Source organism: Spea bombifrons, chromosome 10 (genome assembly GCF_027358695.1).
Source record: "Spea bombifrons isolate aSpeBom1 chromosome 10, aSpeBom1.2.pri, whole genome shotgun sequence".
Classification (NCBI taxonomy): Eukaryota; Metazoa; Chordata; class Amphibia; order Anura; family Pelobatidae; genus Spea; species Spea bombifrons.
In genome coordinates, this window is record NC_071096.1 from 25,306,938 (window position 1) to 25,323,236 (window position 16,299).

At 37.9% G+C, this 16,299-nt stretch overlaps 2 protein-coding genes across 3 annotated transcripts in view; one reads left to right on the forward strand and one right to left on the reverse strand.

Moving 5' to 3' along the window:
* Nucleotides 1-16,299, reverse strand: part of PC (pyruvate carboxylase) — a 223,672-nt gene that overhangs the window by 21,269 nt on the left and 186,104 nt on the right. The gene's annotated exons all lie outside the window — the stretch shown is intronic.
* Nucleotides 1,301-11,564, forward strand: LRFN4 (leucine rich repeat and fibronectin type III domain containing 4). The gene is made up of 3 exons (XM_053449543.1): nt 1,301-1,639; nt 7,075-8,477; nt 10,344-11,564. The coding sequence occupies exons 2-3, from the start codon at nt 7,096-7,098 to the stop codon at nt 11,128-11,130; spliced, it is 2,169 nt and encodes a 722-aa protein (XP_053305518.1). The 5' UTR covers nt 1,301-1,639; nt 7,075-7,095; the 3' UTR covers nt 11,131-11,564.

Genomic DNA, 16,299 nt, shown 5'->3' on the forward strand with positions numbered 1-16,299 from the left:
TGGACTGTCATGCTATGTATGACAGTCCCTTTGGCTTACACTGCTGTATTTCATTTATTTACAAAGAGCCACTATATTCACAGAGGCACCTCCTCCTTCTAATCTATGAAAGTAGAATACATTTTTAATTGATCTGTGAAATAGAGGAGATGAAAAATTGGGTAACGCTTAAATGTTGCTGAACAGATAATGGGGAAAGTGATAAAATGTCTCTGGATTGATAATCACCGCGTAGCCCATTGAGGGGTTAAGCAGAAGGTACTGCTCAAGATGCTGTGCAGGCACAGCAGTGCGGCTGGGATAAAAGCTACTTTCTCCCCCTCCTTCTTCTCGCCCCCCTCCTTCGCTCGGTTTCTGCTCCCTCTCACATCTCTGCTGCTGTGCTTCACATCCCTTCTGCATTGTCTCTGCTTTCACCTGGATGAGAAGGGGTGAAAGATGCCGCCCACAGGAGAAGAGGAATGACAACTAGGAAAAATTGGGATAAGCAGGGGAAGATGAAGCTGCTTTCCCCGGTCTGGGAAACACATAAAAAGAAAGCTCCATTTTGTCTATCATCCTTTGAGTGACATCTCCTTATTTCAAGGGATTAACAGAAAGGAGGTATCTGCATAATTGAATAGAATGGATAAATCCAAAAACCTACATTTGAGAGGAAAAAAAGATACGTGAAACACGTTTCAAATGGATCACCATGTTTCAAAAATTCCTACTTTTCTGTCTGGATTTTAACCCTTGTCACAGCTGCCTCATATCGTCTGTGGAGGTTGACTCTGGATTTCAGCTTGTCTGTTTTTATTCTACATATCTCACCTATGCCTTTTGGGAATGTGCATCATATTTTGCATCCCTAAACAGGATTATTATGTCTTGCATACGTGATTGAATAAAAAGAAGTGCCATTACACATGCTGGAAATGTAAACCTTTACAGACTTTCCTCTAATAGGATTTTTCCCCACTCTAGAATAATGTATATGTATGTATATTTAATTCATAATTAAAGAATATGCAGCACTACGAAAAAGATGAATTGTAGGTGTACATAGTCCCTACTTGTCTTAGGAGCCATGGACTTTATTAGTCGGTTTTCGATTCACATGTAAAATGATATTGCTAATCTTTGTAAATGCAGAAATGCTCAATTACTTATTAATTATTCCCTGTATAAAAGGAACATACAAATCCATGGACTCAGAAAACCGACAAGAAAAAAGGCAAACAGATTAAGTATCTGAAAGGGATACTTTACTGGAGTGGGGAGAAAAAAAAAAGGAGCCAAGGTACCATGATATATTGAAGCCACCAAACGAGTTTGTACATCGTGGATTTGAAGGAGCTTGTGTTTGAGTCGATCACCTGGCCCTTACACTTTATAGGATAATGGGTCACCGTGAATGGATTGGTCTGGTGCTTAAAGACTCATCTTTCCAGCGGGGTCTCTCCTTGGGACAGAGAGAGAGAGGACTGCAGTGAAGAAAATAGGGTTGACAGGGAGAAGGGCTATACAATTAACTGGCTCCCTCGTAGACCTCTCAAGAAAATACCCCACTGGCCACAGACTACAGATCCATGAAGGGAGAGGTGCATCACCACTGTCACATCAGAAAGAGACCAGTGTGGACAGGAGAAACACACAGGTACTGAAAAAGTGTTGTTTTTGGTGTTTGGTTCAAACACTTCAAATGAAAGAGTGTGTCTCGGCAAGAGATATGTGCTCAACTGCTAACGACTGTTGTCTATAGGTGTGTAGAACTGCTAGAACGTCTAAATGTGGATGTACATCTGAGTGATACAACCAGTGACATTTGTGTGTGTGTGTAACAAGGGCAGTGTTATAAGCAGTAAACCGGCAACAATTAAGGAATGTGTGTGTGACATATTATATATTTTATATATTAGGAATGCTGCGTGACAAAGAATCTATATGCATAAAATGCAGGGGGGGGGATCTTGAAAGTGCGAAGACAAGGTGATGAGGAAAAATAAGGTGGTGAGAGAGAAGTGAAGGACAGAATGATAACAGGGAGAGAAAGCCTGCTAGATGCCAATGTAAGACGATAAACACAGTTGCAGTTTCACATCTGCCATCCTATGTTGGCCAGGGATTGCCTGAATTGTAGTTTAACAGAAGCCAAAGCCACCCTAAGGAGACCCCAATAGGTAAAAAACACTGTATGAAGAAATCAGTGCAACTAAGATCATTACTGCAAAAAAGATCAAATATATTGTTAGGAAATCAGGTTTGTTGATGCATCACTAATCTTACAAAATGTCATGTCAAAGAAAACGGTCAAAAATGACTCAACAAAAGGTTGGGATGTAACTCATCCCACTCATGCTAAATAAATCAGGTTCTGTCATGGGACAATGGCCATTTTTAAAGGGCCATGACAACAAAAACACATTCTCAGTTTTTCCACATCAGTTATATTTGCGAGAGATCGAGGTTTTTGGAAAGGACTGAGCACCCTGAAAGGGTGGGGGTATTGGCACACACTGGAGGGGAGGAAGACACTGGTGGCCTGTAGGAGGAGGCACGGAGATTGCATGATAACATTTCAGTCTTCTTACAGAAGCTCATTCCGTATTTGACACACATCTTCCCACAGCTACGCTTATTCTGCATGGCAACATCATATTTTGCACACTGAAAGCATTTCATTAAATCAAAACAGATTGTATCAACACCACAAACTCCTTGTAGTCTCATTGTTTCTGGAGGCAAAACAAGTCCACATATTCAAAAAAATGTGATAGAGAATTCTGTATATATAGAAAAGTAAAAATAATGAAAGGGAGCAGCAGAACGATTATCTTATTAACACTTACACTGAATATAATCCTATGCCCAACAATTGCACAGTTATCAAGAACACCTGACAAAAGCTTCATAGCACTACCTTATATGTGACCCGATTTTCTCATCTTAGGTCCTGTCAAGAGACATTCTCTGTTAAGGGTCTTCAAAAAATACTTTGCCTTTACCTTTCTTTGCTACAATACTGCTTCTTAAGCCAGTGATAGAATTCAACCCCACAAGGGCTCCCTGTCAGCCAGGATATAAGGATAATACTTTAATAAGCACAGGTGGGACAATAATGAAGGGTATCCTTCAATCATGTTGTATTCATAGCCCTTGAGATTTGGAACTTGCAACTATTCGTTTGTCCCGTTCATCACATACGTGCATTTTTAGCACTGTTCAACAACCGGCTTGTAGATCATTGCCTGACAACCTCAACCTAAACAGGATGAATATCTTTTACACATTAAACACCCATCTTGCCTTTTTACCAAAGCTTGTAAGCCATTTTTGCAAATTACAAAAGGAAATTGCAAAGGAATGTGTGCAGTGAAGCCAACAGCATATTGATCAATTCTATAAAAGTGATGTATATGACAAATGATATCTAGCAAACGTAATTTATAGTCTTGTCTTCTTTTCCACCAGTTCTCTAAGTCCTACTTGTGATGGTGTCCAGACTAGGCAAGTTGCAGTCTACTAGATAAGTAAGATGGCCAAACAATTTTGTTTGGCAGATTTCATCCATTATTTGGCAGACTATTTTATCATCACAAAAGCTGGTGGAAGCTTCCAATAGTTTTAGAGAGCAGAGGATATATTATATATACCATGCTCTCACATCCAGTTACTGCAGAGCATTACTAATCCAATTATCTGCGTCAGAAATGCAAATTGTTTTCCAACCATTTTCCTGCATACAAATGCAATGTCAAGTGCACTAAAGGTGTTCTCTTTTGACAGGGGACATTAACTTTTTCACTACTTGAGAAATGCCAATCCATCTGTAGGCTATTTACCCATTCACTGCCAAAGGCTTTTATAATAATAATAATAATAATAATAAATATATAAAGATGCTTAACCCCATCTTGGCAAAGCATTCCACAGCCTTCTAAAAGATGCTTAGCAACATCTTTGCTAAGCAACAAGGCAACCGATAAAGTCCTCTCTGCAGGTCTAGATGAGGACTGAACAAGAGAAAGACCATACACTCTAATGGAGTCTATACCAATAACATACTCCACAATGATCCATCAATGCATACTTGTGCTGTTTACAGCAACATATATGCAGTGTTATATAACGTTAAGCATGCAAATGCCACTTAATGCCACACTGGATCATTTCACTTAGCATAGCTGCAGAATAATAATGAACATGATGCTCTCTGTCCAAATGAAGGTCAACATGGTAGTTCTAACTCATGAACTCATTTTTAAAGACTGGCACTCAAAGGAAAACCCACAAGATGAAGACCTGTCCTAGCAACATGCAGGAGTACGTCCCCATTAAATAATTCGTTCATCCATAAGAACTGAGCCCACTGAACCATTACATTTTGTGCATCCATGAACCTACAGCACTGTATAATTCTGTTATCTATACCCTGAAAGCATTTGTGTTAATGAACATTTGGTTTTATATAATGTTGAATAAGCATACTCAATATAGATTAAGGATTATGCATAAAAAAGGGATTTTTGTTCAAAGTTTGAAAAGTGGTCTTATCACCATAGTAACCAATGGAATGTTCATGCAGATTGGGCCATTCCGTTGGTGAACACAATAAGTCTACTCATCAAACTTTGCAACAGCCAGATTGAGACATGTAAACCAAACACTGTATAGATGCGAGTTCTTTATTTCCAAGTAAATCAGTCATTTAATCGGAGACAGATTAAAGAAAGTTATTAATGGAAAACATTTTTTTTTATATTGCACTGTACTGAATCAACTAGCTAGGAATTAATAGTTAAATATGGACTAGGGAGCTGTTTCCATCCTATGCACATCAATTGTAGCTTAATGCAGTGTTGCTTAAAAAAGAAGAAATTACGCAATCCTGTTTCTACACATGAACACCAGTGTGCTGAATATAAACATGCCATCTCTTGTCATTCTCACAACCCAACATATACAAATATTCATACTTTCCCATACACAAATACTGTATTAACAGCATTACATACAACAATGTTTGAAGACATGCATAGTCAAACAACAACCTGACCATTACACTAACAGAGACTTTGACATCGCATTCCAAATACATAGACAGCTATGACTGCTTCTACTCTTCTGGGAAGGCTTTCCTCAAGATTTTGGAGCGTTTCTGTGGGAATTTAGAATGCAATGTCATCAAAGTCCCTGTTGGTGTAATGGTCAGGTGTCCAAATACTTTCATCCATATAGTGTATATAACTGGGAGACAGACGCAAATTAAGCTCTGCCCCAGCATGTTTCCTCATATTCCTGACACTGGACTGGAGAGGAGACAGAGCTGTGGGGTACCAGGGTGGGTGGGCGCTGCTCCAATCTACAGTGTATTTTTGCTGGGCTAATGTGAGATGCTAAAGGTTAGAGACAGATCTAGGGACAGATTGATATTAACCCAGACAGTAAGCTCCCGGCAAGAGATCTCACTCCCGCCTGGGACTATGTACACAAACACAGATAAAGGGGGTCATATAGCACACTGTCAGCTGGAGATAAGAGTAGGGGTTAGAAAGACAGCAGGAGGGAGAAGGTGAAGAGAAATTAGGGTACAGAAAAGGAAAAATACAAGGGAGGTAATGAAAGAGGAGGGATGGTTGAATTAGGAAGAGATCAGTAAACCAAAGAGGTTATTCTAAAGACAGCGTGTAAAAATAGGACTGAAGTAAATGCAGGCATTTAAATCACGAGGAAAAGAACAGAACAGCACATAATGTAAAACGAAAACATAAAAAACAAAAAAATAAAAAAAGATTTGGTCATTCTATATGTGACTGAACTGAACATGCATTGACGGTTCTCCATTACATCACTCTGGCTTTAACCCTTAACTCCAAAGTTTCCAGAGCGTTGCCGTGTACTGTTAAATCTTCTGGCGCTGAACATGTTAAACTATACAACAAAATACAGTACTGCAGGTCATGTTTCCATTCAATGTATTGACATATCGCTGTAGCATATTATTTCCGTCGTAATGGTCTAATTATTGCAGAGGTATTTATTCACCTAAACATGAGGCCGATTAACCAGACCCGGTCTCCACACAATCATACCCGTCACTGTCTAGGTCAGAATCCCCCATAAAACCTTAAACAAGTTCACATAACGGGGGGGGGGGCACTACACAGAATAAAGCTCGGGAAGGAAGAGAAAGGCCTGGCATTAAAATTGCTATTGATCCTAACAGAGATGCAGGATCGAAATTCAATACTAACCAAGAGGACTCAAGCTGAGCGTAGGTATTGTTTGGCAAAGTCAGAGGGAGATGACTACCAGTGAGGAGAATTGATGGGGAAAAACAAATGACTTCTCTTTATAGACCACAGTTATGCAGTGCACCTTTTTAGAATCCTTATACTGACAGCAGTGTGATTTATGGTATTGGCTCCGGAAGTGGATTTAATGGAAGCCTGAAGGGGGGTTTATTCGTTTATGCTATGGGATGCACAAATTTTAAAAATTCCATGCAATGCAATTTTTATAGTACATGTTTTTCCTTTCAATATCTTGCTAGCAATCATCCTACCACTACAGAGGTGTTGGCTGTAATAACAAAACACTTACCGGATTCACACCCCTCTGACGGTGTGCATCTAACATTTACAAACAGTATTTTTTTCCTGAGCCCTAAATCCCAAATTACAAATGTGTTAACAGAGAACCTGATTTTTTTTTAAGGTCCCAGAAACAGGTATAACTGGAGATAAGAGAACTTAACATGTCACAATTTCAGATGCCAGTGCTTGCAGGTTCCTAGGATTTATCAACCTCTACCAAGATTCCATTATACATATCAAACACCATTAACAGTTTAGCATTTTGCTATGCCTATGTAAAAGTATCCACTTCCCGCACACCAATCAGGCAGTGAAGTGGGTTAACTGAGGCAGAAACAAAAATCTTTGTCTTTGCTTCAGACTGACCTTTAACCTAGACATTGATTGGAGTCCCCTGTTGGAGGATTAACTAATTAGGACTCCTTTGCTATATTGTTTCCTTACAGTTATCTGTAGAAGTGCATCATTTATCAGTATTCCATTTTTCCTTCTTTAGAGGGTGAAGATTTAATCTACCATGGAAAGGCTCTTCTGGGGTGTCCTACTGGTAGGAAGCCTTCTGACCACGGCACAAAGTTGTCCATTCCATTGCACCTGCCAGAATCTTTCAGAGTCTCTCAGCACCCTCTGTGCCAATAAGGGGCTCCTATATGTGCCACCAAACATCGATCGTAGGACTGTAGAGTTACGACTGGCTGACAATTTTATCAGAGTGGTAGAGCAAGAAGACTTTCTCAACATGACTGGGTTGGTGGACCTTACATTGTCTAGAAATACCATTGATACTATCAAACCTTATGCTTTTGGGGATCTAGAAAGTCTAAGGTCTTTACATTTAGATGGAAACCGCCTAACCGTTATTCATGAAGAGGCTCTGAGAGGTATGCTTAATTTACAACATCTCATCATAAACAACAACCAGCTAGTAACAATACCAGTCCCCACTTTTGATGATTTCCTGCTTACACTGGAAGATCTGGATTTGTCCTACAACAATTTGGTCACTGCCCCATGGGAAGCCATACAAAATATGGTGAGCCTTCACACCCTCAACCTTGATCACAATCTAATAGACTATGTAATGGAAGGGACTTTCTCAGAAATGTATAAACTATCCAGACTGGATATGACATCCAACAGACTCCACACGCTACCTCCAGACCCTTTGTTTGCCAGATCTCAGACAGGGGTGGTAAGCCCAACACCCTACACATCTACCATTTCTCTCAATTTTGGAGGGAACCCATTTCACTGCAACTGTGAGCTATTGTGGCTACGTCGGTTGGTGAGAGAGGATGACATGGAAACTTGTGCTTCTCCTTCTCAGCTAGCCGGACGTTATTTTTGGTCAATACCAGAAGAAGAATTTACCTGTGAGCCTCCACTCATCACCCGTTACACACATCAGTTGTGGGTTCTAGAAGGGCAGAGAGCAACTTTGAAGTGTCGTGCTATTGGGGACCCAGAACCTGTCATTCACTGGGTATCCCCTGATGATAAAATCATGCCCAACTCCTCCAGGACTGCTTCATACAGAAACGGGACACTGGACATTTTGGTCACCACCATCAGGGATGATGGAGCATACACCTGCATAGCCATAAATGCTGCAGGAGAATCAACTGCTAAGGTGGACTTGAAAATGATACCTTTGCCTCACCGTAACAATGGTACAGTCAGTGTCTTGAGGCAGGACCCTGGGTCTTCTGACATCACCATTTCATCAAAGACATCTGCTAATACCACAGAAGAGAAAAGGGCACCAGAAAGTGCAGTTGTTGTTACAGATGTCACTTCTTCATCCGCATTTGTACGATGGTTCATGAATAGATCAGCCTACGTAGTATGGATGTATCAAATCCAGTATAACTGTACAGCTGACGAGACACTTGTGTACAGGTAAGATGATTTATTACACCTTTATTACATACTATTTGACAAACTGCAGCGTTGTGCAATTGAGATTATACACACACACAAAACACATCATAATGCATAATGAAGCTAATGGTTTTAAACTAAAAAAAAAAAAAAAAAAGTATTTCTCATAGGACCTTAACTCCTTAACTTTCTTCCAGGTTGTTGGAATCTTGCATGCACTGTGTAGTTGCTCAGGGAGCTTTTCCACAGTCTAATTAGCTTAACACAGTTTAAACTTATTCTGTGATGACCAAATTTAAGTACTTTAATTCCTAGTCCCAAATTGAAAGTCATCGCTTCTGAAAAGCTGCTTTTGTTGAATTTGCTGGTGTTAATGTCTATCTTTTCACAGCACTTAAGAAAAACCATTCCATTCTTATCAAACTGTTGTTGTGAACAGAAAGCATGCACTGGAGATTTTTTTTTCATCTAAAAGGAGCAGGAGTATGTCATATATATCGTAGCTTTCATTTGAACCAGATTCGTATAATCAAAGCAAGCATTTTAATTTTTCTTTTTATGGTAGAATCTTTTAGGAGGAAGATAATGAACACTGGCTAGTCTAAGAAGAGAAATTACGTGCATAGCCATTTTTGTTCTCAAAAGGCAGAAGTCAATGGCAAAAAAACGCACAAGGACAAAATGGTTTATCACGTGTAGCTTTTCTGTTTTCCAATAATAAGATGCACGTAAATTTCCAAATGAATTGGTGAAACTTTGATTTACTAGTTGAAGGTCAGAAGTATGTCAAACATAGAAGCCTTGTCAAAGGTCAGAGCAAGCCCTGGAAATATTGGCAATCAGGCCTATATAAGGGAAAATTTATGGTTTCAGAGGGAAACTGGATAGCATTTTCTTTAGGGCAAAGGGGTTATTACAGAAGATATAACAAACTCCAAAATCATGCCAGCTCACATTACTAATGCTTTAATACTAGTGATTGTGGTTATTACATACAGATTAGGGATATATTGTATTTATAAAGAACAGAGTGCTGCTATTTACATGCTGTTTTGTACTAAATAACACCATTCAACCATTGCAGTGCTCCGGTGTATTACTTAGATAAGGTCTCGCTCTACTCTTCCTCACTGTTATGCCATTATTATTCAACAAGTATCGTGGCAGTGTAGTGTAACCAAATATTAAAGGCCACAGAGGAATCTGGCTTGCTGCGGTATGTTAATGAAAAAAGCAGGTCTGTAGATATGCCTTGCTTAGCACAACTAGAAGGCCTATCTCGATTATTGAATAACAGAAGTTCATTTCAGGACAGTTTTAACAAAGACTACAGATAAAAGCCAGCAAATCTTTCCTACGAGGAAAATCTAGCCATACTAATAATCCTCTACACAGGAAAATTCAATTATCCAATCATTGCAAATTGATGGGGTGTAGGGAGGACAGTTCTTTTTACATAGTGATGAAATGCCCTAATTCACAAGGTGCAACGTCGTTTAATATTCCTTATATATTTATAAACAGGAGCCTAGGACTAAATAGTTAATTTCTAAAACCTAACTACATTAGTATCTGAATCTAAGCCAATTAGTTCTCTTCTATGGTCTTTCCGTGTAGTACTAATTGGTGAGTGGTTTTGTGTATTGACCAAAACAAACTGTTGTCTGAGCTATATTCTTTTGGTGTGTTAGCCGTATTCTGTTTTGCTTAAAGTCTAAGTTTGTACTCTTTTCAAGACCTCATTTTGTAATATGCATGCTTTCCTTATAGTATTTGAAGACTTTGTAGACATCTTGTCGATTTACTCATGCAAAGGGCACCCAGAGTATTTCCTTGTACTTAAAATGTATTTTTAATTTTTTTTTTATTTTAAATTTCTTCAAGGATCCTGCCATCTACTACAAAGCACTTTGCCTTGAAGCATTTAGTACCAGGGGTGGACTATGACCTCTGTGTCTTGGCCATTTTTGATGATGTTGCAACTTCCTTGGCTGCTACAAGATCTTTGGGATGTGTTCAGTTTTCTACAGGAGAGGCTTATCCAGACTGTCGCTCACTACATGCTCATTTTTTGGGAGGCACCTTAACAATAATCATTGGAGGAGTCATTGTGGTAACGCTACTGGTCTTTACAGTGGCAATGATGGTCAAATATAAGGTGTGTAGCACCTCTCACACAAACATTCCAAAAGTTATCAACGTTTATTCGCAGACCAATGGAAGCCAGCTGCTGCCTAATGGCATGCTTCTTCAAAGCAGGATAAACAGTGACTGTGCCAAGGCCAGCTGCTCCCAAGTGTCATACAGAGAAGATAGTGGGAGGGTTGTACACGGTGTCAAACCACAACGAAGAAAGACCAGGCACAGAGACATGCCAGAGAAAGAGCAAGACCAAACTCCCAAAGCATCAGAACCAGAAGGACATCATTCTAGTTCTAGCCCAGAGGATGGCATGGGTTTTGGTGTTCCTAAAACCAAGCGTAGTTGTTCTGTGGATATGGGAGAAATGGCAACAACTACTTGTTACACTTATGCCAAAAGACTGAGTGTCATATGGACAAAAAGAAGCCAGTCAGTGCATGGAATGCTGTCAAACTGTGGAGTGGAGGTGCCTAGGGGAAAAGCAGTACTATTCTCTGGATCAGACGAGCTTGAAGAAAGTGTAGTGTAGCTTAGTTCCATGATATCTTTTGGCAGACATATCTCCTTAGTGGAAATATGGGGATTTCTTCTGTAAGAATTCCAATGGATACTTCAACAATGAGCCATGTGCAAAACCTTTTTTTCAGGAATGATAAAGTGTGATTTAGCTAAAGTTGGATTACAAATTGGCCTACTGTGTGATAAGCAACACAGATCATGAAGAACACCAGAAGAATATGAACCAGTTTAAGTAATTTCACTGGCATCGCAAAACATTTTCAAGTGTGGTGACACTTTGTGATATATTCCATGGATGTATGTAAAACAGCCTCTAGATACCTCAGGGCTGTGTTCTGTTCCACATAGTACTTAAGGAGCCAGATAAAAAGAAAGCACCCATGATAGGAAGGTATTTTCTTTCGACGTCAGAAACCGCTCCTCCACATCATAAAATACTAAAAATGAATTAGAAATGTTTAGGTCTTTTGGTCCCATTTTTTCTCCATGACCTAATAAACATGCATGTGATGTGTTACCATGATGCATCCATGAAGTTCAATATACTGGTATGTCAGATGGTGTCACCACTTCCTGAAAACATAATTCTGGTTGTGACTTTAAACAGCTGAGTTGAGCAAAGCCATGGATAATAATATCACTCACTTACAGCATTAATTCGGTGTGTGAAGTATATATGGTGGTCATGAAAAGACTGGTTGGAACCAAAGCAGTTTTGATTACCCAACCTAACAACTAGCAACCAACTGGTGTGCACTCTACTTGGCTTAACTCATTGCACTGGATCAGGAGTGAGCCCTTGTCTAACATTGCCATTATACCTACTGCTTTTTCCCAATTAACAGGCAAATTTACCCCTTTCATATGTGAAAGTCTAATACGGTGAGTTACAATGACCACAGCACTTTAAGGTTTGGATTTCACTTAAGCGAAACTATATAAATATCTATCATTGGATTTTTTTTCTATTTGCCAATAAAATACAAATTTAAATGAGAAAAAAATAAAGTATTAATGTTTTGGGGTGAAGAAGTATTTTGGAATATTTTATTAAACATCAAATGGAAGAGAGTATAGTTAAGATGACAAAATGTATTTTACTTTTAAGAGAACAGTTAAGCAAAACTTCTTTTCCTTAAGGTTTTAAAAGAAAAAAAGGCAGCTTACTTAAAGAATGAGGAGCCAAGCATGCTTTTTTAGACACAGTTGGCTCCTACACGGTCATAAACTTGCTTCTGCGGTTGAAGATCATTCACAAAATAGCAGATGGAAGTTGCCAACCGCAGATAAGTAAAGTGCCCCCCAGTTTTGTTCCTTTAAGCATAAAAAAGCATACACCTGACTCTAGCAGGTGTTTGCTTTCTAGTATCTAGCATCCATTTAAAGGGGGAACTGCCCTTATCACAGCTTTTAGTACAAATTAGGATCCAGGAGATACAAACATGGAAATTCAAAGTAAAACTGCACAAAATTAGGAGCCAGATCTAAAAAAATCTAGGAAGCGTAGCTACCAGTATGTGCCATGTCTTGTTTTAGCAAAGGTAAATTCAGTTATTAAAACTACCTATAGCCTTTTGTGTATTACCATGTCTAATTGTTTTTTTTTAGATATATGGTTCAAAATAATTGTTTACCTCTAGGAAGCTGAGCTCTGTGCTGGTTAAACTATACATTTACATGCAACAAGGCCAGCCAAGCTTTTTCTGCAGCAGAAGCGCATTGGACCTTCATAATGTATGAATAGTGAATAGACCCTAATGCGGCTGAACTAGCATACATATTGATTTCCGATCTTGCAGTTTTTTCACCTTCCCCTAAAAAAAGGGAATACCACCAAATGTCAATAACTTAACAAAAGAACAGAAATAATAGGGAGGAATACTAATCAAAATCTTGAGACAATAAGATAATATGGTGGCTCCCATGTTGCACCCACAAGACCAATTACAAGCAATTATAGTAGGTTTTTTGATCAGTTTAAATAGGTTTATTTAGTTCCCTGAACTGACAAATGTAATATTTGGGAAAGGTGATAGATGTGCTTGAAATAAATTAAAGCCCAAATTTGTGATTTTTGTCTTGGCATACTGTCTCCATTAGAGTCTTCTAACTTAGACCTACTCAAGAGTTTTCAGAGGCAGAGCAGCACACCACAGAGCCCAATGCAGAGGAAATGCTTTAGAAGATTTTTTTTCAAAGTCAATGTTAAAGTAATGCAAATCAGTGAGCAGAAGAAACTGATGACTTTCCATGGCAGTTGTTGAAATTCTGGTGGGAAGTGCGTTTTGAGATCTTTTTAGTTGGGTCTTGACATCTGCTGAGCAGTAATGACCAATGCTACAGAATGAATGCAATGCATAAGTTAGGACTAAGACTTGCGCATTCGTACAAATGCATTTTCGTGCCAAATTTTACTGAAAAACAAATGTGCTCAATACGAAAATATTTGTTCATTCATTCCGTCACTGCAGCCACCATTTTAACTACACTAAGAGGAGGAGAATCTCGACATTTTGCCAGCACTAAGAGGAGGGACATTGAGCGAGCTGATCTTTTGTCCAATCAGCTCACTCCTGTCACATCATGCTGAGGGCTTGTCTCATGGCTGTGCTGCATATTTCATTTTTTTTTATTTTTATTTATTTATTAAAGAAGTATAAAATATACAGACAAAGGAATTCATAGTATACAGCTATTGTAGAAACATTCAGGGTCGAATACATAAACATCGAGCACAAAAACAGACAAAAAAATAAAAATTGTTTCAAAAACATAGGGGGAGAACCTCCGAGGAGAGAAAGAAAATTATTTCCATTATATTAATTGTTTATTATTCTTTTTTTATTTTTGTCTCACAATGTCCTGGGCTTTTTTAGCCAATTAAGGTAAGTCCATGTAGTTCTACCCGTTATATCAAAAGACCAACTGATATCCTTTTCCATATTTAATTGGTGGATCAACTGAGATGAATAGTGATCCATTTGAAACCGGTCAGTAGATTTCCAATTTCTAGCCATTATTATTTTTGCAGCTGCTTGGCAGTGTATCGCCAGCGGTCTCTTTTCTTTTCGAATATGTACTATATTTAGAAGAAGCAGCACGGTCTTAGGGTCCCTATCGAATTTTATATTTGTTAAATGGTAAAACAATTCAAAAGCATATTTCCAAATTGGAGAAACTAATTTGCAAAGCCACCACATATGTAAAAAAGAACCGTCTTGATCACCGCATCTCCAACAATTCGGAGCCAAATGGGGATACACTTTATTTAATTTTTTAGGGGTTAAGTACCATCTATATAATAGTTTATATTGGTTTTCTACTAAATTTAAGCAATGTACTACCTTATTTATTTGATAGGCTGCTATATTCCATTCTTTTAAAGATATTTTTAAATTTAAATCGTTTTCCCAGGACTTTAGACATGAAGGTGGAAAAGTTTTGTTACTTAATCTAATTAATTCATTACATTTAGTCACAAGTTTATTTAGTTCCTCAATACCTCAAGACAATTTTTGAGAGGACTAGTAGACAATAAGTGTTCTCAGAAAACTTTTAATACGTAGATATTGAAAAATATCTTTATTAGAGAGTTGTATCCTTTCAACCAAGTCTGAAAGTAGACAAATCTCATTATTTGTCATTATATCGGAGATGGTTAAAGTATTTAGAATTGAACATCGATCCAATGTAAAGTCCTCAATAATGTAATGTAAAGTTTTTATATGTACTGTTTTTATGACTTTATTTTGTAAACCTATTCTTTTTTTTTTTTTATAATATTCCATTCTGATGGAGTTCAAGTCATTGGTTTTAAGTTTATGAAATCGGTATTAGATTTTAGATTGTTCGTCCATAATAAATATTCTAGGTCGTTTTTAGAGATAGCATCAGATTCGATCCTATACCAAGGTTCTTCTTTATTTTGTTCTATTTGTAAATAGCTTACATGGGCAATTATGTTGTCTTGATATATCCAATAGATATTGGGGTACTTTAATCCACCTTGTTTGATTTTCTTAGAGAGTCGACTTAGCTATTCTTGGTCTGTTCCCTCTCGAAATATATGTATGGAATAATGATTGAGTCATCTCTAACCACGGTCTTGGTATTTTATATGGTAGCATTTTAAAGAGATATGCCCATTTTGGCAGTATATAATAATTGTTTTAACTCTTTCCCACCATGATATGTCTAGATGTCTCCAATCTCTTAAGAGTTTATTTGATTGTCTATATAAAGGCATAAAATATATCTCTACTTGATTTTCCGGGTTTGCAGCTATCCGTATGCCCAGATAACTAAACTCTTTGTTAGTCCATTTAAATTTATATTTTTTTTCTAGAGTTATTTGTAAATCTGAAGCAATGTTTTTACTTTGTGCTATTGTTTTATTCTCATTTAATTTATAATTTGAGATCAGACTATATCTATTAATTTCATTCATTAAATGGTGCAGAGAAATAAGGGGTTGAGTAAGAGCGACTAAAATGTCGTCCGCATACAGAGATTTTTAATTCTCTTTTACTGGTTGGAAAACATTTTATATCTGTGTTATTTCTTATTTTTATTGCTAAAGGTTCTATCGAAATTAAATATAGAAGAGGAGAAAGTGGGCATCCTTGTCTTGTACCGTTGGTTAGCTTAAACCAATTCGAGCAAATATTTGGGCCAATAGTTCTTGCCATAGGGGAAGAGTATAATGTTTTAATTGCCTCGTAAAACCAACCTTCGAATCCAAAAGCTTTTAGTGTCATATTTAAGCATCCCCATCCAACGCGATCAAACGCCTTTTCGGCGTCTAGAGATAGAGTTAGTAGGGGTTTACTCGAGTTTTCTGTTTGTTCTATAATATCAAACATTCTTCTTGTATGATTACAAGACGATCTGTTAGATACAAACCCAATCTGATCAGTATGGATTATAGAGGGTATTATTGGTTTAAGGCTTGCTGCTAGTATAGATGCATATAGTTTTATGTCCACGTTAATTAAAGAAATTGGTCTATAATTTCTTATATTGGTGGGATCTTTTTCAGGTTTTAATATCGGTAAAATATTAGCGTGTAGAAATTCGGCAGGAGTTTTGGAACTTAATGCTATTTCATTAAAAGTAGACGAGACAAAGAGAAGGAATCCTTAAAGATTTTATAGAAGCTATTACCAAATCCGTCGGGGCC